The 22,656-nt window shown below is 36.3% G+C and overlaps 1 protein-coding gene across 3 annotated transcripts in view; it reads left to right on the forward strand.

Moving 5' to 3' along the window:
- The window catches only part of DPYD (dihydropyrimidine dehydrogenase), a 981,230-nt gene that overhangs the window by 34,106 nt on the left and 924,468 nt on the right, over positions 1–22,656 (forward strand). The window contains exons 1-2 of one of the 3 annotated variants that reach the window (XM_049875732.1): positions 14,494–14,579; positions 18,646–18,746. In XM_049875732.1, the coding sequence (XP_049731689.1) occupies positions 18,729–18,746 (18 nt within the window). In that variant the 5' untranslated portion in view covers positions 14,494–14,579; positions 18,646–18,728. Of the gene's footprint in view, positions 1–14,468; positions 14,580–18,645; positions 18,747–22,656 lie in introns of those variants that run through there. The other 2 variants (XM_049875731.1, XM_049875734.1) reach the window with 2 other exon arrangements.

Raw genomic sequence — 22,656 nt, forward strand, 5'->3', positions numbered from 1 at the left:
AGAGAAAAAAGTGAGGAGTCTCTGTGAGCTGTGGGATAACTTCAAGTGGCCTAATATACATGTAAATGGAAATCCCTAAAGAGAGGAGAGGTGGAGGGTGTGAGGACAAAAATAATATTTGAAGAAATAAACCCATAGATCCCAGAAGCTCAATGAAGCCCAAGCAGAAGAAACATAGAAAACGATACCAAGGCATATCATAATGAAAATGCTCAAAACTGATGATAAAGGGAAAATCTCCAAAGCAACCAGAAACACTCTAGTAGAAAGGAACAATGTGTGTCAACAAAGTTAGGGACAGCAACAGATTTCTTATTGGAAGCAGTGCAGGAGAGAAGACCACAGAGCAAAGTATGTGAAATACTGGAAAGGAATCTTGTCAATCTAGAATTCTATATCCGATAAAATTAGCTTTCAAAAATCAAGGTGAAATAAAACTTGTTCACGTGTAGAAAAGATAACAGAAGTTATCACCAGCAGGCCTACGCTCTAAGAAATGTTAAAGGAAGTCAAGTCCTTCAGGAAGAAGGAAAATGCTAACACCTAGAAATATAGATCTGTATAAAAAAAATACCCCAGCAACAGTAAGTACATGGGTTAATATATGATGTTTACTTATTTCAGTCTCATTAAAAGCTAATTGACTGTATAAGTAAAATACAAAATGACAATATAGTGTGGATCTTATAACCGATGTAAAAGTAAAATACAGTACGGATAAATCTTGAAAACATTATGCTAGATGAAAGAAGACCGTCATAAAAGACCACATGTTGTTTGATCCTATTTATGTGAAATGTCCAAAATTGACACATGTATTGAGACAGAGGAGCCCTGGTGACGCAGTGGTTAAGAGCTCGGCTGCTAACCAAAAGGTCAGCATTTAGAATCCACCAGCTGCTCCTTGGAAACCATATGGGGCAGTTCTCCTATGTCCTATATATTAAATGTGAGTTGGAATCAACCCAACAGCAATTACTTTTTTTTTTTTTTTGGGTTACAGAAGATTTGAACTATAATTGCTATTTATAGGACAAACGACCTAACAATGGTAGAATACACATTTTTTTTAAGTGCACATATAGTGTGTACAAAGATAGACCATATTCTGGTCCATAAAACAAGTCTCAATAAGTTTAAATGACTTAAGTCACACAATGCACTCTGACCCCAGTGGAGATAAATTGGAAGTTAATAGCAGAAAGATATTTGGAAGACTTCAAATATTTGGAAACTAAATCAGACACTTTTACATAAGTCATGGGTCAAAAAGTAAACTAAAGATGACATTAGAAAGTATTTTGACCTGAGTGAAAATGAAAATACAACATATCAGAATTTGTAGAGTGCTGGTACTGTCATTGAAGTGGAAGGATGGGTTGCTTCAAGAGGGAGTTAAGTGGGAGCTGTAATCTAAGATCAGGCCAGAGGAATACTGGTCCAAGTCTCATTAGAGACTTGACTACAGCATTCTCAGTAGTGACAAGAACAGAAACTGATTATAGTGAAGACTCAGTGGGTGGCTGAACATTTCTTTATCTTAAATTGAGCAGTTGTGTACATTCCTCTGTGAAATGTTCGTGCCCTTTGCCCATTTGTCTCATTAAATTTTCATGTTTTCTTACCAGTTTGAGATTTATATGTGTATATGTATATACTTTTTAATATATGCATGTACACATATACATATGTACATACATATATATAAAAGACTAATCCTATGTCCTATTTTCTTAATGCATTTGACTGATCCAGTTTAATGCGTATTTCAAACAGGATTCCAGAATTAGAATGGGAAATAAAATGAACATCCATCTCCAAAGTCCATTCCTGCTCTAATATACTAAATCTGAGATAACCAAAGAAGATGCAAAGAGTTAATTTTATTCATCCCTGGAAGGAAGCCAGATTAGCTCAAAACTAAACCAGTTGTCATTGAGCCTTTCTGACTCAAAGCAACCCTGTAGGACAGATTAGAACTGCCCCATAGGGTTTCCAAGAAGCAGGTGGTAGATTTGAACTGCTAACCTTTTGATTAACAGCCTGAGTTCTTAACCACTGCACTACCAGGGCTCCAGATTAGGTGAAAAAACAAAACAAAAAAAACAAACCCATTGCCGTCAAGTCGATTCTGACTCATAGTGACCCTGTAGGACAGAATAGAACCACCCCGTAGAGTTCCCAAGGAGCACCTGGTGGATTCGAACTGCTGGCCTTTTGGTTAGCAGCTGTAGCACTTAACCCACTATGCCACCAGGGTTTCCAGATTAGGTCAAGTAGTATTTAATTACAATTGAAGATGAGTAGAAGAGGCATTAAATTTTTTTATCTTGTTTTAGGTTTACAATAAAGCTAGTTTAAACAAAATATTTGTGCCCCTCAGTTGAAATAGCTTGGTCATAATGTGTTAAAGAACCAGGGTATTTTTATGTGATTTCATACTGCATACTTTGTTTTTTTGTACTAGCTAATACTACTTTTTAATGGAAAAGACACCATTACAAGGGGCATTAAGAATCTAGGATGTCACTTACTAATTAACAGAACAAAAGTGGTTACTGGTCTGCAGAGACTGGAGGGGCCCCTGAGAATATGGCCTCCAGACACGCTTCTAGTTCAGAACTGAAGCCACTCCCAAAGACCACCTTTCAGCCAACAATTAGACAGCCTATAAAACAGGTAACAAATGTGAGGAACGTGCTTCTTAGTTCAATCAAGTATAGGAAATCTAATGGGCAACACCTGTCTAAAAGCAAAGGCAGTAAGGCCAGAAGGACAGGAGACTTGGACTGATGGACTCCGGGAACCTGAGGTGGAAAGGGAAAGGGGGAGAGTGCTGACACATTGTGGGGATTGCACTGATGTCACAAAACAATTTCTGTATAAATATTTGAATGGAAATCAATCTGCACTGTAAATTTTCACCTGAAACACAATAAAATCAAGCAAACAAATAAGAATAAAAGTGGCTTAGTACTAATTAGATACATGAATTTCATATTAATTAAAATAGTTATTTAATATGTTAAATTTCATATTTTCAGAGAAGTTACCTCATATTTTAAATATAGATTCGATTTCTTTTCCTTTAAACTTGTCATGCTACCAAGAGTATTTCTCTGTATCAGTAAATATCCTCTTATGAATTTAAATAAATATATATTATTCTACTGTAGATAAAAGAAAATTTAACTTTTCTCTTTCTTCTGGGTGTTTAGGTGCTCTACAGCTTTTCATTTTTATAAATAATAAATCATCTTTTAAGGAAGATTTTTAAAAGGATCTTTTTTTAAAATTTTTAAAAGTTGCAATAGGAATATATATATATTTAAATACATATCCTTCAAATCTAGCCTTTTCTAGACTTACCTATTGGGCTCTCGTAGTACCTGTGCATTACTCTCTAAATATACCTAAGCCAAAAAAACCAAACCCATTGCCATTGAGTTGATTCCGACTTACAATGACCCTGTAGGACAGAGCAGAACTGCCTGATAGGGTTTCCAGGGTGTGATTTTTAGGGAAGTAGACAGCCACATCTTTTCCCGCGGAGCTGCTGGTGTATTCAAAGTACCACCCTTTCAGTGAGCAGCCAAGGACTTTAACCACTGTGCTACCAGGACTATCTTTTTAAACATACAATCCATTGCCTTCGGGTCGCTTCCAATGCATACCGACCCTATAGAACAGAGTAGAACTGTTTCATAGGGTTTCCAAGGAGTGGCTGGTGGATTCGAAGTGCCAAACTTTTGGTAAGCAGCCAAGCTCTTAAACCCTGTGCCAAAAACCTGTTGCCGCTGAGTCGATTACGACTCATAGCAACCCTAAAGGACAGAGTAAAACTGTCCCATAGGGTTTCTGAGGAGCGCCTGGTGGATCTGAACTGCCCACCTTTTGGTTAGCAGCAATAGCTCTTAACCACTATACCACCAGGGTTTCCAACTGGGGCATTTATGAACATACTGGGCTCTTTATTTTTACTGTTCCTTGTCTTTCTTTAGTGGTCCGTACCTTCTTTCCTTGCAGGAATCCTGTCTTTCATATTTTAGAAGATGTCTGTGTTGTGCCATAAAATCCAAAATTTTAACCTGAACATTTTAAGGTTGAGTAACAAGTAATTCATTTGTTTTCTTGCCAGAACATGTTGCTGACGTTATAGTACAAGGTTCAGTTCAAAATATTTATTTCATTGCTGCTTCAGCAAGTGAATCACCTGATTGAACTTTCAGATGAAAGTGAGCAAAACATTGACCTTCCATTTTGGAGTAGTTAATTATTATATGGCTTAAAATCTTTTTAACTGCTGACAAATACTGAATGGTGTTCCTTTTCCCCTCGAAAACAGAATGAACACTAAGGAGAAACAGAATTCTGTTTGTTCTGCTAACATTTACAGAATATTAATTTTTTTTTTTTCTCTCCAGTAGTGGGAATTTGTTGCTGTTCTTTTAGCCTGTTTAGAAATTTTCTCATTAACGTTTTTTTTTTTTTGCATATTTTCTCTGATAAAGTATTATGCTTGGTTTTGAGGGCAGAAAGATGCATAAGGTATATCCTTACTTTTAAGGGTTTTCCTGGCCAGTTTGATGGGAGAGGGCATGTATGTTAATAGTTCCTAAATACCATATGCTGTGTCAAATGAATGACAGTGGTAGTGAGTTCTCTAGAAGAGCATGAATGCAATCTAACATAGAAGGATGGAAAGTTCTTCCTATATTTCAGAGGAAATGGTTCTCAGTTAGATCTTAAAGAAAAGTTGGTATTTAGACTAACATAAAACTGCTGGATCCTAGCCATGAGCAAAGGCATGGAAGTAGCATTGCACATAGATTCCAAAAACGACAAATAGGCTGGAGCAAAGGTGTTCGGAGGGGTAGATGGGTCTCAGACTGAACGGCAAAGTAATGATTTTTATTAATATGTATAATAGGAGCCACGTATGTGTGCCTATACACATTTACATATGTATGGAGCCAGACTTGAGGTAAATAGTTCTGTTAGAAGACTACTGTTATTTTATGATCCAGGCTTATTGCAATAAGAATCTGAATAGGTTGGAGAAATAAGGAATACAGAGGACAGGCTAGCCATGAGTGACACTGACTGGCATGTATAGGCTTAAGAACAAAGAAGTAGTAGTTATTGTTTTTTTTTGTGCTGTCCAGTTGATTTGACTCATAGCGACCCACTATGACAGAGTAGAACTGCCGTATAGGGTTTCCTAGACTGAAATCTTTACAGGAGCAGATCACCAGATCTTTTCTCCTACAAAACTGCTGATGGATTTGAACATTTGACCTTCCAGTTAGCAGCCAAGATCTTAACCCTTGTGCCAACAGGGCTTCTTAGATGACCATAGCATGAAGCCCAGTTAATTGGAGAAGTGGTGGTATTACTGACAGAAGTTAAGAAGAGTTAAAAGTTTTGGGGAAAAAGGCAATACATTGTTTTTTGATGTGAAGAAATTGAGATCATGATGGAACATGCAAGTGAGATATTTGGCATCCAGTTGAAAGTGGATGATGGTGGATTTAGGCAGAGATCTCGGAGTTTGGAATATAGATATAAAGCTCGTTTGCAGGAAAGTAATCATTAATGCAGAGGGAGAAGAGTAGAGGGGCATACGGTAGCGGTCCAAGAATTGATTCGGCAGGTAGCTCCCCTCACTGTGATCAAGAAGGAAACTGGAAGTCATCAAAGGAAAGGTAGTGATAGGAAGAGCTGCCTTAGTACCACGGTATAAAAGAAACCAAAGTAGAGGAGTGTCTGGATTGAAAGGTGAATCAACAGCATTGAATACTGCATAAAAATCATGGGAGTCGAGAATGAAACTAAGGCTTATATAGCATAAGCAGACTGCCGCACCTTTCTCCCGCAAAGCTGCTGGTGGGTAAGAACTGCTGACCTTTCCATTCGCAGCTGAATGCTTTAACCGCTGTGCCACCTGGGCTCCTAATAATAACACAAATGGTTTTAAATGTTGTATTTTCTTGATTTTAAATAGTCCAATTCCCCTGCTCACCATATACTTCTTGCCCCACTCTTATCCTTAAAAGATAATCTTTCATTTTAATAAATCCAAAAGAATAAATCTTTTGATAATGTTTATTCTTATTACTAATGTGAATCATTTGCTAGTGCAGATATGTTTCCTCTTAGCTGTTAACCATATGGATTTAGGCCAACTAGTCAATCTTGGATTTATTATGATCTTTGTGAACCTGAAAATCATGCTACTTGCTCTATTTATTTAATTAAGAAGAAAAATCTAAACTCAGCCCATGTTCTGTTTTCTTCTTTCCCCTCAAGTCATATTTTCCAGCTTTCCTATTTGCTGGCCGGAATTGCTTTGTTTTTAGCATGCTGGTGTGAATTTACTCAATCTTAAACTAAGATGACCCTTGGCCTTGTAAACACGGCTCTGTTGTAAACCAGTGGATCTTGTACACAAAAGCCGATAGCTTAAGGGTAAATCATAACAGTACTTAAAAAGTCTCTCTAAGGCCCATTTTACTTTGGGCCAAGTAATTGCTGTAAAGCAAGTTTTGAGGTACAATGACGAATGTTTACTGAATGAAAAAAAAATGTGTAAATTCTAGAATACAAATTTTCCTAATTATCCAGCGAAGTGGTGACTTTTTCTTGGTAATATAATAATCCAAATCAATTCTCTCCCTTTATAATTTTGTCTTAGGTTTCTTTATGTAGATTTATACGTATACTTTGGTATAGACATTCTGTCCTATTTTAATACGAATTTTTGTAGTTTTGCCTTTTTCTAATACTGATTTTAATTTAAATATATAAACCATGAATGCTTTGCAAACTTTATATTAAATAATAAACAGTTTATAATCGAAGTAGTGAAATGCTTAAATAAAAATAGCTGTAATATAAGTTCTCATCTTTTTAATATTTTTGATACCACTTTATTAAGTGTTTGCGTGTGATACTTGAAAAACTTGCTGAAATGAACATTTTTAAACAGTAACATGAATTATTAATGTTTTATCATTCAAATGGTTAAAAGAATAAAAGGAGATAATTAATGGCTAGTGTTAATTTTTCTTCTTAATAAAAGTGTAGAATCAATTTGGTACCATTTACAATCTTAAGTTAAAGCCATCTTTTAAGTCAATGCCCAGTAGGAACAGCATTTGAACAGTTCTGCAAACAGTAGAATCTTCTCCACGTCTAAGTCAGAATAAGTTACCACCTTTAGCATGCTGTGCTATTTATGAGTCGGAATCAATTCGAGGGCAATGGGCTGGGAGCCCAGGTGGCACAGCGGCTAAGCAGTTGGCTGCCAACTGGCAGGTCAGTGATTTAAACCTACCAGTCTCTCCACGGAAGAAAGATGTGGCAGTCTGCTCCTATAAAGATGACAGCCTTGGAAACCCTGGGGGCAGTTCTGCCTTGTCCTATCTAGGGTCACTATGAGTCAGAATTGACTGGATAGCAATGATGTTAAGAATTGTGAGGCTAATACCAGATGTGCAAGTCGTGGTTCCTGTATTTGACTTCTCAATCTATTGTGAAAGACAGTAAAAAGACAATTGTTTCAGTTAGAGTACAGCTAGGTGCCTGCTGTGTGGTGCGTCTTCTATAAGTGGGCGAGGGCCAAATACTGGGCCTCACGAAGCCAGCAAAAGCGTCATGTAGCAGATATTAGCTGGTTGAATAGGAGCGACATGATCGATGTGATGTTTTCAGTTGCGGAAACTATTTTATTTGTGTTAACTGTTCAGTAGGAATGAATCAAATCATTCAGGCAATATGACTAGCCTTCTGAAAGGGTTCATTCATTCCCAGTTGATGAGTTTTTTGATGTTTTATAAATTCATCATTTTTTGATTGACCTGTCTTCCTTGAGAAGGAGCTGCAATGAGAATTCATCTAAACATGTTGGTACCAAAGGTCTATGAGTTACATACAGTTTATGTGTTATAAAATAATACCTGCATTGCTATATGTATAGATGTAGTGGGTTTTTAAAATCTGCACTTGAATTTCATGATCTCTTACACTGTCACATTAATTCTTGAAGAGCATATTGCATTTTCAGGCAGTCTGCCTTTGAAATTGCAGGGCTTAGGGGCAAAGATAGGTTCAGGGACCCGTTACTCAGCAAATGATTTGGTTTCATCTGAGATGCATCTCTATTTTTAGCATGTTCTTATTTAGAATTACCTTTTCACCTTGTTGTCTTCCATTTTTTTTCTATCTTACTGTACTTTGTGAAATGATCCCTGTGGTATGTATTCAGAATGGATAGTACAAGAACATGAATGTCTATTGGCTGACTGGAGTCTGATATAAACTTCTGCCACATACTCACTGCTAACGTGCAGTAACTACTTACTGTGTGCATCATTTTAGATGGTTTTATGCGTTATCTGATTTAACCATCCTAACAATTATTCTGAGTAGGTAATATTACTAATCACCATTTTATAGTGAAGAAGTAGAGGGATTGAGAAGTTAAACCATCTGCAAACGTAGTAGAGTTCAGATCTAAGTCCACATTTAACCTCATATGCTATGCATCCTGTTTAGTGAATATGTGAAAGTTGAAAGATTTAAGACAATCAGAGGCTTCTTCCTTCAGTAGGTAGTTGTTGACAACAGTGAGCTAGCCACTGTGGCAAGTTGGCCTTCATATAGTGCTAGTAAGATGAAAAAAAAAAAAAGGGAGATAAGTTACTTAGGGAGGTGGTCCAACCTAAGGGTAGAGAAACCTGTGCCCAGAAAAAGAATGGAAGGGTATTAAAAACAAACAAAAAACAAAGGAAACGTGAGAGCCCTTGACCAGGACTGATATTACAAGGTTTTTAGACCTTGAAATGCAAAGCAAAGCTGCATTCTGTCTACTTCTGCTCCGCACCCAGCAGAAAGGTGGCCATTCCAGTTCTGAGCCTATTCAAGAACGAAAGGCACCTTTTGTAAATTCCTAAGACACTTAGTTAAAATCGTCCTGCAGTATGACTAATGATAGACATAAAGAAGTGTAGGAGGGATGGTTAGCTGTGATTGGGTCTTGTAAGCAACAGACTGTTAAGTAAGTACTGGAAAATTCGGTTCTTCTTTGATCAATGTTAAATTGTTGCCTGGATGAAGCAACAAATATTGATCAAAGGGATTAATCAGTAGGTGCTTCTATTTTCCTGTTAGTTCAGAATTTTTATTGAGGAAAAAATGATAGCAAATATGTTCTGTTGAAATCAAGGCATTTGTACCCAAGTTTTATGATAAAAAGGAGCCCTGGTGATGCAGTGGTTAAACGTTTGGCTGCTACATGGAAGTCCGGTGGTTCAAATCCACCAGCCACTCCACAGGAGAAAGACATGGCAGTTTGCTTCCATAAAGATAGCCTTGGAAACCCTTTGGGGTGATTCTACTCTGTTTCTATAGGGGTGCTATGAGTTGGAATCTACTCGATGGCAATAGTTTTTTCTTTTAATGATAAAATGAGAAAGCAGAAACCAGCTACTGTTAAGTCGACTATGACTCACTGTGACTCCTTGTGTGTTACAGTAGAACTGTGCTCCATGGGGTTTTCAGTAGCAGGTTTTTTGGAAGTAGAGTGCCAGGCCTTCTCCCGAAGCACCACTGGGTACACTTGAACTGTCCATCTTTTAGTTAGCAGCTGACTATGTTAACTATTTGCACCCCCTGAGGATGCCAAAAAGAGAAAAACTTTTTTTTTTTTTTTTTTTACGTGATGTTGAGGGCAAGGAGGAGGCAACTGATAGATGACTCAGGGTAAGCCATCCAAGACAACATTTAAGCGCAATTAAAATAAGACAAAACTTAATGCATCAACTTAAGCTTTTAGATGTAGGTCTAAAATTTCAGTATATAGATATCATTTTAATGGCTCAGAATTATAGTAGATAATAGCCAGTATTGATTTGGAAACAATTTGTTTATAATTTAAAATGTAAAGAGTAAAGGAAGCTAAATAAATGGTGCATTATGTTTGAATAATCAATATTGTGATATAAAAAAAAAAAAAAACATATTTTAGGAAGAGGACATGTTGGTCAAGTTACTTCCTGCAATTGGAATTTAAGCTCTCAAATAAAACAGAAGTTCCCAGTATTTTGGGGCTAAGATTTAGGGTTTTTATTTGTGGAGAGGGCCTGTGATTATAGTAAATATGGGCTCCCCTCCATGCTTTTTGCGGTAATATGGGAAAACTCTCCTCAAATGGAGAATTATAGTTTGTATGTTGCAGCATACCAACTGCTTCCTAGAATATTGTTTACAAAGCAGTAACAACATATAACTGATTTGATCTCACATACCCTTGGCTCTGGATGATAGTCTATCATTGCTAATACTAAATAAAATTAGTGCAGTTAAATTTTCTAAAATTCTGGCTTTCTTTCTGAAGAATCACCAGTATGTCTTTATTTTGTTACTAAAAACGATTGGGGAAGCCAAAGGCCAAATTCATTGGATGAGAGAAAATCTCCCTCTCTAAGTAATGTACTCTACATCAGAAGGGGTTAACAGGCCTGTTAAGGTGCTCAATTTATCCACAGAGTAGACCCTGTGACCCTGTTAGGACCTGACTTTGGTCATTTCTTAGGAAGAGTGCAATTTAGAACTATCCTTTATTATTCTTCCAGCTGCTTAGATATTGATGATATTGACTTTTAGTTTTAAAAAGTCTTGCTTTGGAAAATTGTTTTTAACAGCTCTCAACCACTCATGTCCTGTCTTTTTATTTTATATCACTTTTCATTTGGGATATTATTAAGTCAAATCCTTGGTAACCATTCTCTGCAATCCAATTTATTTTTTACCCAAGATCCATTGAATTCAACTCCATGCCTTTTTGCAAAAGGTTAACCCAATATTTCATGTTATGTTATACTTTCTACTTAGGCTATGTGAAGGAAAAGTTACTGTGATAAACATCCAGTAAATTGCATTCAGAATGTTTATTCTCAAAAGTTACATTACTATGCCGACATAGATAAACATAATCATTGGTCACAATATGAATTGTGGAAGTGAAAACTAAAATAAAATGCAGTTTTCTTTCTTGCATGTTACCCAGTGTGTTTGATTTAAATGTTGGCAGAATAACTACCTTTTAAAAATGCCACCTTTTTATTTATCAGTTTTAATTAATATATGAGATTGGTAATAGTTCAAGGTTAAATATTTAAATATTTTCAAATTTTTTTCTATAAAAATGAGATTACCTGGATTTTCTAATATTGGTTCTTGTTATTGGGTTGCTTTGGCATTATTTCATCATAAGGAGGAAACCATTTAAAAGTTATAGCTTCATATTGTATTTGTTGTCCAGTGGATACAAAAATCCAACTTGGCATATTACAGGAATATCATGACTGCCTCATATAGAAATTACAAAAAAGAATCTTATATCATTTATGTTGGGCTAATAAAGCAAGTCCCAGTAATGTTTATTAGAGTGAATATAGTATATTGCTAAATCTACTGGATGTCAAATAGTGATTATTTTTTGGCAACAGTTTTAGTGAGATATAACTCACATCCCATACAATTTAGCCATACAAAATGTAGACTTCAATGGATTTTAGTGTATTTACAGAGCTGGGCAACCATCACCACAATTACATTTACATTTACAATTACATTTAGAACATTTTCATCACTCCAAAAAGAAACCACATACCCCTTAATAGTCTTAGTAGTGGCTCTTCATTTTATCCAAACCCCCCAATCCTAGGCAACCACTAATCTGTTTTCTGTAGCTGTAGATTTGTCTGTTCTGGACATTTCATACAAATGAAGACTTCAATACATGATCTTTTGTGGCGGGCTTCTTTCCCTTAGAGTGATGCTATCAAGATTCATCTATGTTGTAGAACATATCAGTACTTCATTCCTTTTTATTTATCCTTTCGTTGGTTGATGGACATTTGGGTTGTTTCTGCTTTTGGGTATTATGAATAATGCTTCTGTGCACACTCATGTCCATGTTTTTGCATGGACAAACGTTTTAATGCCTATTGAGTATATTCCTAGGAGTGGAATTGCTGCGTCATATGGTAGCTATGGAAACCCTGGTGGTATAGTGGTTAAGAGGTCAGCAGTTCACATCCACCAGGCACTCCTTGGAAACTCTGTGAGGGCAGTTCTACTCTGTCCTATGGGGTCGCTATGAGTCGAACTTGACTCGATGGCAATGGGTTTTGTTCCTGTTGGGTTTATGGTAACTATAAGGAGCCCTGGTGGTTTAGCGGTCAAAGCGCTTGGCTGATAACCACAGCAGTTATAAAGGTTTTCCCTTCTATGTTGTACATCACATTTCATTATAAAATTCTTCTTCGGATGAATTTGAAAATAGCTGAACACTCAGAAAAACACTTCAGATTACTGAACCACCTTGAACTTACTTGCTTGTTCAGAACGTTGAGATAATAGTTGCTATTTGTAAGTAAAGTTAGAAGATGCATGTGAAGGCACTTCGTAAACCCTAAAACTTAAAATGGGAGGTATTGTTATTACCAGTTTAAATCAAATGCAGAGTGAAGTTCTCTTTTCTGATTTTATTCTTATCTAAGAACATTGAGTGTAAAATTTATCAAAGAGAACCATTTACTGTAGTTTGTATGATTTTTAAATCCTTCCTGTAGTCATTAATATTCTAGCTAATTTTATAAGTAGGTTTATTAATTTTAAAAAATTACTAGCAAACAATTACTTTAGGTAAGTTTACTTTATTGTAGAATTGCTATAGTAGAAGAGGAAAAACAGTATATTTCTAATAATATAATAATTTATTTCATCTATTCATTACTTTGGTCGTTTTAATAGTTCTTTGTGAATCTCAGTGAAGACTCATTTTCAGAGGAACATGACTCTTTAATTTTCACAGGATCATAGAATCCAGATTTAGAAGGCGATCATGGAGTTTGTCAAACCTAGTAGGAATTTCATTCTCTAGATCTTTGCAGGTTCTTATTCAACCCTGCATGAACAAGTCGTAGAGAATTACTGTCGCACATAGCCTCTGATTTCTTTTTGAGTCCAATTTAATTGTTAATGTTTTATAGTTTAGAAAGCATGTTGTATCACACACTTCATTTATTCTTCACTATATAGTCTCCTGATACTCGTGTTTACCATTTTGCACGTGGGGAAGCCGAACCCTGTGCCGTCGAGTCAATTCCGACTCATAGCGACCCTATAGGGCAGAGTAGAACTGCCCCAAAGAGTTTCCAAGGAGCTCCTGGCGGATTCGAACTGCCGACCCTGTGGTTAGCAGCCGTAGCACTTAACTACTACACCACCAGGGTTTCCAAGTTATAGGACAAGTAGCAGTTAAAATTCGATGTACAATTTTTGAACCATTTATTTTAAGGCATGAGCATCTGCCACATACTAGGTGCTACATATCCGAGACTCAGAGATTTAAACAGTTATCCCTCAGCTCAAGATATTTTTAGGAGGGAAGAAAGATTCATAAAGTGGCAGTTGCTGTTTAGTTTGGTATGTCTGAGTAGAGATAAGTTTGGGTGGTCTAGAACAGAAAAGACTAATCTGGATTAGACAGGGAAGCCTTCCTGTCCGATCTAAAATGAATGAATGCAGTAAAGTCGGCTAGTGTGAGTTCTAACAAAATCTCAGCTGCCACTCATTTATTTGTATCTAAATCCAAATTTTAAAAAATCCAGATTAACCTTCTTTAATTTCTACAGGCCTCTTCTATGTGAAAGCTCTTCAATTATTGAGAACTTTTCTGTGTTTCTTCTAAATCTCCTTTCCCTGGGTTTTTCTTCAGCTGTTACACATGCTTCTTTTCAACATGTGAAGGTTGTTAAAAAATATTTGTAAAAGAATGTTCATTGAATTAAATTGAAGCATTTATAATTTTGATTCCTCTACTCTGGTCAAATTACAGTTGTTGTTATTTTGGTTCACGTTTATTTGTATCCTTGTGTTCCTCAGAGAATTAATTTTTGCTATGAACTGATTCTGACAAATGTGGAAAACATAATAGGAATTATTTCACTCATATTTTGTCTTGTATAACTCATTAATGTATTCTAAGGTAACTATTTGAAGAGTCTTGCCATAATTTGGACTTTGAGCTTTTCATAATTCATACCCTATATTGAGCTATTTTTTATTTAAAATTTTTAGGAGTAAAAATAACTTGGTCCTTCTTACCTTTTACATATGAATTTTTTTTTGCATTTCCGCATACTGGACTTATTATTTTTAACCAAGTACAGATTTTCACACTTGTCTTAGCAAACACCATTTTGCTAATTTTAGGTTATTATTCTAATTCGTTTTCATCACATGTAGTCTTTTTTTTTTTTTCCCCTGTAATGTAGCATAAAAGTTGCCCTCTCAGCTCAGCCTGTCTTTGTGGGAGGGATCTTAAAATGTAAATAAAATGTTGACTTTAAGAGAAAATGCTAATATATTTACATAAGCATTTTTTATACTGTCTTCAGAGCATCCTGGCTTTAAATCCTCGAACACAGACTCATGCAACTCTGCGTTCTACTGCCGCCAAAAAATTAGACAAGAAGCATTGGAAAAGAAACCCTGATAAGAACTGCTTTGTAAGTACCACTGAGATGTGATTTCCTGCTGAAAATTATCGTTTCTCACATTGTAAGACAAAATTTTACATATACGTAGAAATACAATTAAATATGAACTACAGCTGTGATTTTTAAAATACTTTATATTTGAATAATCTCAAAAGTGTGTTTAACTTTACTGTTTTAAAAAATACATTCTGAAACACTTAAACATCATTTAAGTTCAGTGCAGTGACGGTTTTTTCCTTAAAATCTGTGAAATTTCCCTTACAGTTGTTTTATATAATAACACAGTGATACGGAGGAGTTCCAACATTTCTTGTATACTCCAACTGAAAAAGGGTATAAAAACCTAAAAAACCAAACCCATTGCCATTGAGTAGATTCCGACTCATAGCGACCCTACAGGACGGAGTACAAGTGCCCCGTAGGGTTTCCAAGGCTGTAAATCTTTATAGAAACAGGTTGCCACATATTTCTCCGGAGGAGTGGCTGGTGGGTTCGATCTGTCGACCTTTTGGTTAGCACCCATGTGCTTAACCACTGCGCCACCAGGGCTCCTCAAAGAAGGGTATACTAGTATTTAAACCATTTGAAAAACTATGTTTTTGAGGGAACAGATGCATTTTCAGATATGAATCTCGAATATTTCCAGGTGAGACTCAGGAGCAAAAGAGTGTTTCTCTGAGATTACAGATTCCAAGAACCTTATTAAACTGGGCCCATGAGGTGATTACAGAGCTAGGATTGTGAGGCCGTAAGTGGTTAAAAGTACAACCTTGAAGGCAATATTAAAATGCCATTTAGGGGTACATAAACCTTTAATTTTGGAAAGCAATTTTTTTCATGTATTTTACCTGATTTTCCCAAACACACCTATCTAGGGAGACAATTAGTAGTTGTAGGTTATTTGACATTGGCTCTTTTGGTACTTTGGATGTGCTGTACTGTACAGTTTTATGATCTTAGTTTATTTTTATGTATTTCTCACTTCTTCTCCACATTATGAACTCTTTCAGGATGGGAAGGAACTGTGAGTGTGAGTGTATGTGTGTGTCTATATGCATGTGTATTTGCTTGTTTATTTTTTTATTTTTCTGTCACTAACCACCCAGCAAAGTTTTTTGAATGAAACAAGGAAACACAGAAAAACAGGATGACTTGAGAAGATTGCTTAGCCATTTAGTAGCAGACTTAGTCTGGGAATTCAGTTTTCCTTGCTCCAGTTTCGTGAGCTTTGCTTTCTATGATACTTCTAGTAGAGCTCTCAGAAGGACACCTGTGTGGTCTTAATTAGATTAAGGAATAGACAGACTGTAAGCCATGACTGCCTATCATGATGTGAACAATTGAATGGCATTAAAAGGAGGATCATATAATTTTCAAACTTAGAAAGCTCTTACAGATTACCAAGCCTAAATCTCTCATTTTAAGGGTCTGAGAACTATAATCCAGAGAAATTAGGTAATTTTTTCCCTAAGGTCTCTCATTTATATATAGTCAAACTGTTGTATGGCCAGAGTTTTATTTAGAAAAGAAACTCTGTTATAATTGTTATTTTAAGGAAATTGGTATTTCAATTCTATAGTATACTCCTGTAAATTGTTTCTTATTATGTTTCTTATAATTGGCAAAGATGCAGTAAAATGGACATTTTTTCCTACATTATCCAGCAAATGTACCTGTAAATTGTTTCTTATTTTATTATGTTTCTTATAATTGGCGAAGATGCAGTAAGATGGACATTTTTCTACATTATCCAGCAAATGTACGTTGACCCAAATTCTTAGAGAAGCAGTTTGACAACATCTTTGATAATATTCATGAATACCTTTAGAATGGATTAAACGTACTTAGTAATTTACCTTCCAATAATCTATGTTATGGAAGAAATCAGGACCGTAGATAAAGAATAAAATAGAAAGAGAATAATCCTAGCATTATTCAGTAGAGGAAAATATGGGGGAAATCCATTGAAATCCAGCCTACAGTGAACCTCAACGTAATCATATCATTTAAAAAATCAACTCAAAATGGATCGTGGACTTTAAGTGTAAAAATTAATACTTTTAGAAAAAAATAGGAGAAAATCTTTGAGATCTAGGGCTAGGCAAAGAGTTTCTAGACTTGACACCAAAAGCATGACCTGGGAAAGAAAAAGAAGATAAATTGATGTTCATTTAAATTAAAAGCTTTTGTTCTGAGAAAGAACCTCTTAAAAGGATAAAAAGACAAGCAACAATGTGGGAGGAAATATTTCCAACTAGGAATAGTATCTAGAACATATTAAGACCTCTCAAAGCTCACAGTAAGAAACAAAGAAAGAACAACAAGAAAATCCAGTCAGAAAATGGGCAAAAGATATCTAAGACATTTTACCAAAGGAGACATACAGATGTCAAATAAGCAAATGAGAAGACGTTCAACATCAGTAGACATTAGGGGAATGCAAATTAAAACCACAGTGAGCTATTACTACACACCTATCAGAATGGTGAAAATTAAAAAAAAAAAAAATAGTGACAGTATCAAATGCTGGCGAGGATGTAGAGAAACTGGGTCATTTATACATTGCTTGTGGGAACAGAAAATAGTACAGCTACTGGGGGAAACCGTTTGGAAGCTTTTTGAAAAAACTAAATATGTGACTATCATCTGGACCAACAATTGCACAGTGAGGCATTTATTCCAGAAGACTTTTCTTCACAAAAATACCTATACAAGAATGTTTATATCACCTTTATTTGTAATAGCCAAACATTAGAAACAGCCCAGATGTCAATCAATGGGTGAATGGTTAAATAAATTGTGGTATATCCGTACTATGGAATATTGTTATTGTTGGGTACTGTTGGGTCAATTCTGACTCATAGCGACCCCATATGACAGAGTAGAATTGCCCCATAGGATTTTCTTGGCTGTAATCTTTATGGAACCAGATGGCCAGGTCTCTCTCCCATGGAACCCCTGGGTGGGTTTGAACTGCCAATCTTTCTGATAGTGGCCAAGGACTAACCTGTTAGGTCACCAGGTCTCCTTACCATGGAATAGTCCTTGACAATAAAAAAGAATGAACTATTGATAAATACTACAACATGGATAATCTACAGGTTAATTATGCTGAGTGAAAAAAGACAATCCTAAAGGTTACATACTCCACGATTCCATTTATATAACATTGTAGAAATGATAAAATTACAGAAATGGAGAACAGATTAATGATTACCAGAGGTTAAGGAGGGTGTTTGGGCAGGAGGGAAGTGAGTGTGCCTGTTCAAGGGTAAAAGGGAAACACGAGGGAGCCTTATGGTGAGGGAAATGTTCTGTATTGATTGTATGAATATTAATATCCTGGTTGTGGTATTGTACTATAGTTTTGCAAGATGTAACCATTGGGCAAAACTGGTGGGATTTCTCTATATTATTTCTTACAAATGCATATCGGTCTACAGTTATTTCAAATCAAAAAAGTTAAATTTAAAAAATATCAAGGGGCCTTGGATAATAAGATTGAAAATATAAATGCTTATAATGTCTAGAGGCTGAAAATAAAAATTCATTGTAAAAAAAATTTCTGTTATTTGAATTAGAATTTTGATGTGCATAGTCTTGAGTAATACCTATATTTGCAATGAATTCTGAGGCTTTTCTAATCAAACTTCTTATCTGATATAAAAATTCCTCTGAGTACAAATGGTCAATCTGTATTTGCTTGAAAATACCAATGGCAAGAAGCTCAGGGGCATGCTTAAGGTGAGGTAGACACCAGCACTATGTTAGAGATGGAGTTTTGTGAAACCTAATATCGTGTAATGTGCTAATTGAGTAATTAACCCTCAACCTAAAATGTGCTCTTTGATGTAAGATAAAAGCCTTAAAGGTGGTCGAAGGACAACCCTGTTTGATGGAACCTGAAAATGTAAGAAATGGGGCTTTGCCTTAGGTAATAGGGAGAAAGTAGGACAGGGGAATGAATGCATGGTTAGAGGTAGGGCTTTAGGGGACCAAGGGAAATTGCAATATTTCACTGAAGAATGAGCTTAGTTTCCGTGGTTCATCATTTTAATCATTCTTTTGCGTACAGCCTGACTAAATAAAATTAACTACCAGAGCTGACTGTGACTGCGAAAAACACACAACCAAGATGACTGATCTCACTTTAAGTTCATGACCTGTAACTACAAGGTAAGGAGCTCTGGTCGCATAATGGTTAAGTGGTTAGCTACTAGCCTCAAGTTCAAAAGTTTGAGCCCACCCAGCATCTCTGCAGGAGAAAAGATTTGACAATCTGCTCCCATGATACCCTTTGGGGGGCAGTTCTACTTTCTCAAATAGGGTTGCTGTGACTCAGAATCGACTAGATGGCACACAACAAAAACCATCTCGAGGCCCCTAGGTGGCACAAGTGGTTTGCCCTTAACTACTAACCTAAAAGTTAGTGGTTTGAACCCACTGATCGAAAAAAAAGGCTTGGTGATTTCTTCTGTTAAACTTACAGCCAAGAAAACTCTATGGAGCAGTTGTACTCTGTAACACAGGGGGTCGCCAAGAGCCGAAATCGATTCCATGGCAACCAACAACAACAATCTTATATCAGCCAAAGAGGTACATTTTTAACCAACTCCCTGACCACCAGTGTAAAGGTTTTATTTATTTTTATTTTATTTTTTTTAAAACTGTATTGCTTTGGTTTAAATTTCTCCTGTTTTTATTGGATTCACATAATCACCGACTTATCATTCTTTGCATATCTACACCACTGTTGTGAGTTGGGTTTCTTTGAAGCCCCAGAGAAGTTTTTCATGAGCCGTTGTTTATTCTTCCTCTGCCCTTGCCTTTGTTTCTTCTTTCCATTCCTTAGGTGCTTGAAGCACCTCATGTACCAGGCACTGAAATGAACGCTACTCAAAGATATACAAAATTTGCAAGATGAGTAGTCAAAAATTATCAAAATAATAAAAATTTGGTTTTAATAAACAAATCATAGGCTTCTTAGAAAATAGGCGTCAATTTGACCCTAAAATTTACATTAAGAATAGCAATTGTGAAATTTTTGTCCAGCAGTTTCTTCACTTGGCAATTGAATACCCTTCTAATACTAATTGGAAATTCTGAATTCAGTAGGGGATTTAACTGGAAAATGTTTTCATGCTGGCTAATGAAGCATGAAGCAGTCATTTCCAGTATCTTTTAAGCAGGTATTCCATAACTGCTGTTTATTTTTGCCATTTCTGAACCATCCTAATTACATAAATATTTTGCACTCATTTTTCCATTAGCAATTTCTGAAGACCAGAAAATGTTACAAATCAGAAAACTTATCCTAAGTGAAACTAAAAAAGAACAATTAAAGACAATTATTAGATATGCTTTTAAGAATTTTAGCTAATTTGTTCTAAAGCATGACACATAATAAGTGCCCACGGTAATAAGATAAAAATAAAATAAACCATAGTGTACATTTAAAATTTGCTACCTGCATTCAGATTTCTAAGTGCTTTTTATGAAGTAATTCATTTAAGCCTCAGAACCACCTTATGGAGTACATACTATATTTTATCTCCATCCAGAATGACGAAACTGTGACAAGGGGAAGCTTAACAAACTTGTCTGTGGTCCCACAACTAAATGGTGGAAGTAGAGGTTGAACCCATGCAATCTGGCAGTAGGGCCCTTAAATCTGATTTTTAATAAGTAAATTAAAAGAGATGATTGACTTTTTCTTGTTGACAACAAAAGTTATTAAGTAACATACAAAAAAAAAAAATACAGGTTTTGATAAAACATTTTTTTTCCTTGTGTGAGCCTCAGAGTCTCAGTCACTAGTTTGTTTCAGCATTTATTGCCTGTTTGAAATGGACAAAACATCTTGCCACTTAGCACAGTGGAATGAAGATTAATAAGATATAGGCCTTGCCAAGAAGTTCTTATATTCTTTTGAAGAAGACAGAACTGTAATAATAGAACTCTTTCAAAAGAAAGACCATGAAGAAGTTTTAATTATCAACATGAGTCAGTCATATTTGCCTGTAGCCGAATGAGTCTAACTTTTATATGGAAGATGCATTTAAGGGGGAAGATGGGAAGCAGTGACTCTGATATTGGTGTAGAAGGCTCAAGAGAAATGATCAAGAATGGGATGGGGGTATATAGGAGAAAGGAAGAACTTGGCATGAATATATTTAGAGGGCAAAATAAATATGAAATGGAAGTTGTCTTTATATGTGTATTTATTTACAGGATATTTTGAGGGGAAATAAATTTTGTTTTGAATCTTTTGAGTTTTTTGTGAAACATTCTGTTTTAATATAAAAAATTTATAACTTAGTAAATGGGCCAGGAATAGGGATGATGATTTTTCAATCATCAGAGTTTATATGGTTAATTAAAAGTCTGTGGGTGGAGTTACCCAGGAATTATGTGGAGAATGGGAAGAGGGCGGAGGTTAGACCTTTGGGGTTGGGCAGGGATTAGGGATTAGAGATGATATCCACTTAATTAATAAAGTTACTTACTGCTCATTAATCTCATTCAGCAATGGAAGGATGATTCACTCTTGCTTGGTTACTCAGCTCCTTGGCTCTCTTAAACCAATGCAGAATGAAGGGCCCGATATTGATTGGTACATCAGAAATTTCCAATACAGAGTCCTATTTTGAAACTCCACAACTAAATGAACTTTTGACCAGATTCACAGTGATAAAGCAATCCCTGTTCTACCCTTTCCCCTCCTTACACCTTATTTTAAACAACTTCTCAAGCTTGAGCTTGCTTTCTTGATTGATTGCTGACAATAGCTTTCTTCCAAAAATAGATTCAATGCCTGAAAGTTTTTGAGAAAACGTATAGCCAAGACCAAGATTCTTTGCAACTTAATGCCTCCTTCAATAGGTGCAAATGTAGTTTGTGTAGAGAATACAAATATCGAACTAGAAACTCAGGCGTACAGGAGATATAACCTCTTTTATTTCCTTATAACTGAACTTAATTTCTATTTTGGGCCTCTCTGATAGTGGAAGCTCAGTCTCTATCACTTTCAGAAGTCTTTTTTTTCCATTGCCCCTCTCTTGGTGGCAAGGTGTGATAGGCGAGGTGTCCTCAATCTGTTAGTAGTGTCATGGGAGCTGCAGTCATCCTTCATTCTTATTCACAGGCCTCTTCAGGTCCCCCCACCTCTCTGCTACTTTGAAGCCACTCTTGAGCACATGACAACCCCATTCTGATGTTTCACTTAGCACTGAGGCTCAGGAAACTTCATGGTTCAATTACTTCCCTAAGGGGTCCATCTAGTTAGTGAGGAATAGATTCTCTGTCTTGTAATCTTCACACACTTGGCTAGTATTTTCCAGCCCCTGTGTCTAGAAGTCCTGATGGCACAGTGTTTAAGCACTCAGCTGCTAACTGAAAGGTCAGTGGTTCTAACCCACTCCGTGGGAGAAAGATGAGGCAGTCTGCTTCCGTAAAGATTGCAGCCTTGGAAACCCTATGAGGCAGTTCTGCTGTGTCCTATAGGGCCGTTATGAGTTGGAATCAACTTGATAGTAGTAGATTTTGTTTGAGTTTGGTGTCCAGCCTGGGGACTGGGCACAGATTTCTTTCTCAAGGATCTACCAGTATCTCTGGGTCTTTCCCTTCCATTTTGATCCATTTCCTGTCTCTGCATGCTTTAAATATTTAGTGTGGTTGGGGTGGTGGGGGGAGGGGGTGTAGAAAGGATTTATCTGATCAGATATTTCCTTTTAAATCCACTGTCAGCCACCAAGTTCTTTCAGTTTCCCTGAAAACTTGACTTCCTGAAACCCAAAGCACAGGAGAAGCTCCCGTTGTTTGTCTGCTTTCTGCAGTTACATCCTTTCCTTGAAGGAATAAAAATCTAGTGGCCTACCTGCCAAATGTGGGTAATCTGCAAGGGGGAAAGTAGGAGTTATATCAAAACTACCCTTACCCCATAAAGTCCAAATTTGAATTTGGACTTAACAGGATTGATGATTAACTCCCATCCTCAGTCCAGGCAATTCTTAAAAGGGGTTGCAGTGGAGGTAGGATAAATTCCCATAAAGGCTTAGGAGAAACTGTGGAAAGGAGAGTGAGAACA

Source organism: Elephas maximus, chromosome 3 (assembly GCF_024166365.1).
Source record: "Elephas maximus indicus isolate mEleMax1 chromosome 3, mEleMax1 primary haplotype, whole genome shotgun sequence".
Taxonomy (NCBI): domain Eukaryota; kingdom Metazoa; phylum Chordata; class Mammalia; order Proboscidea; family Elephantidae; genus Elephas; species Elephas maximus.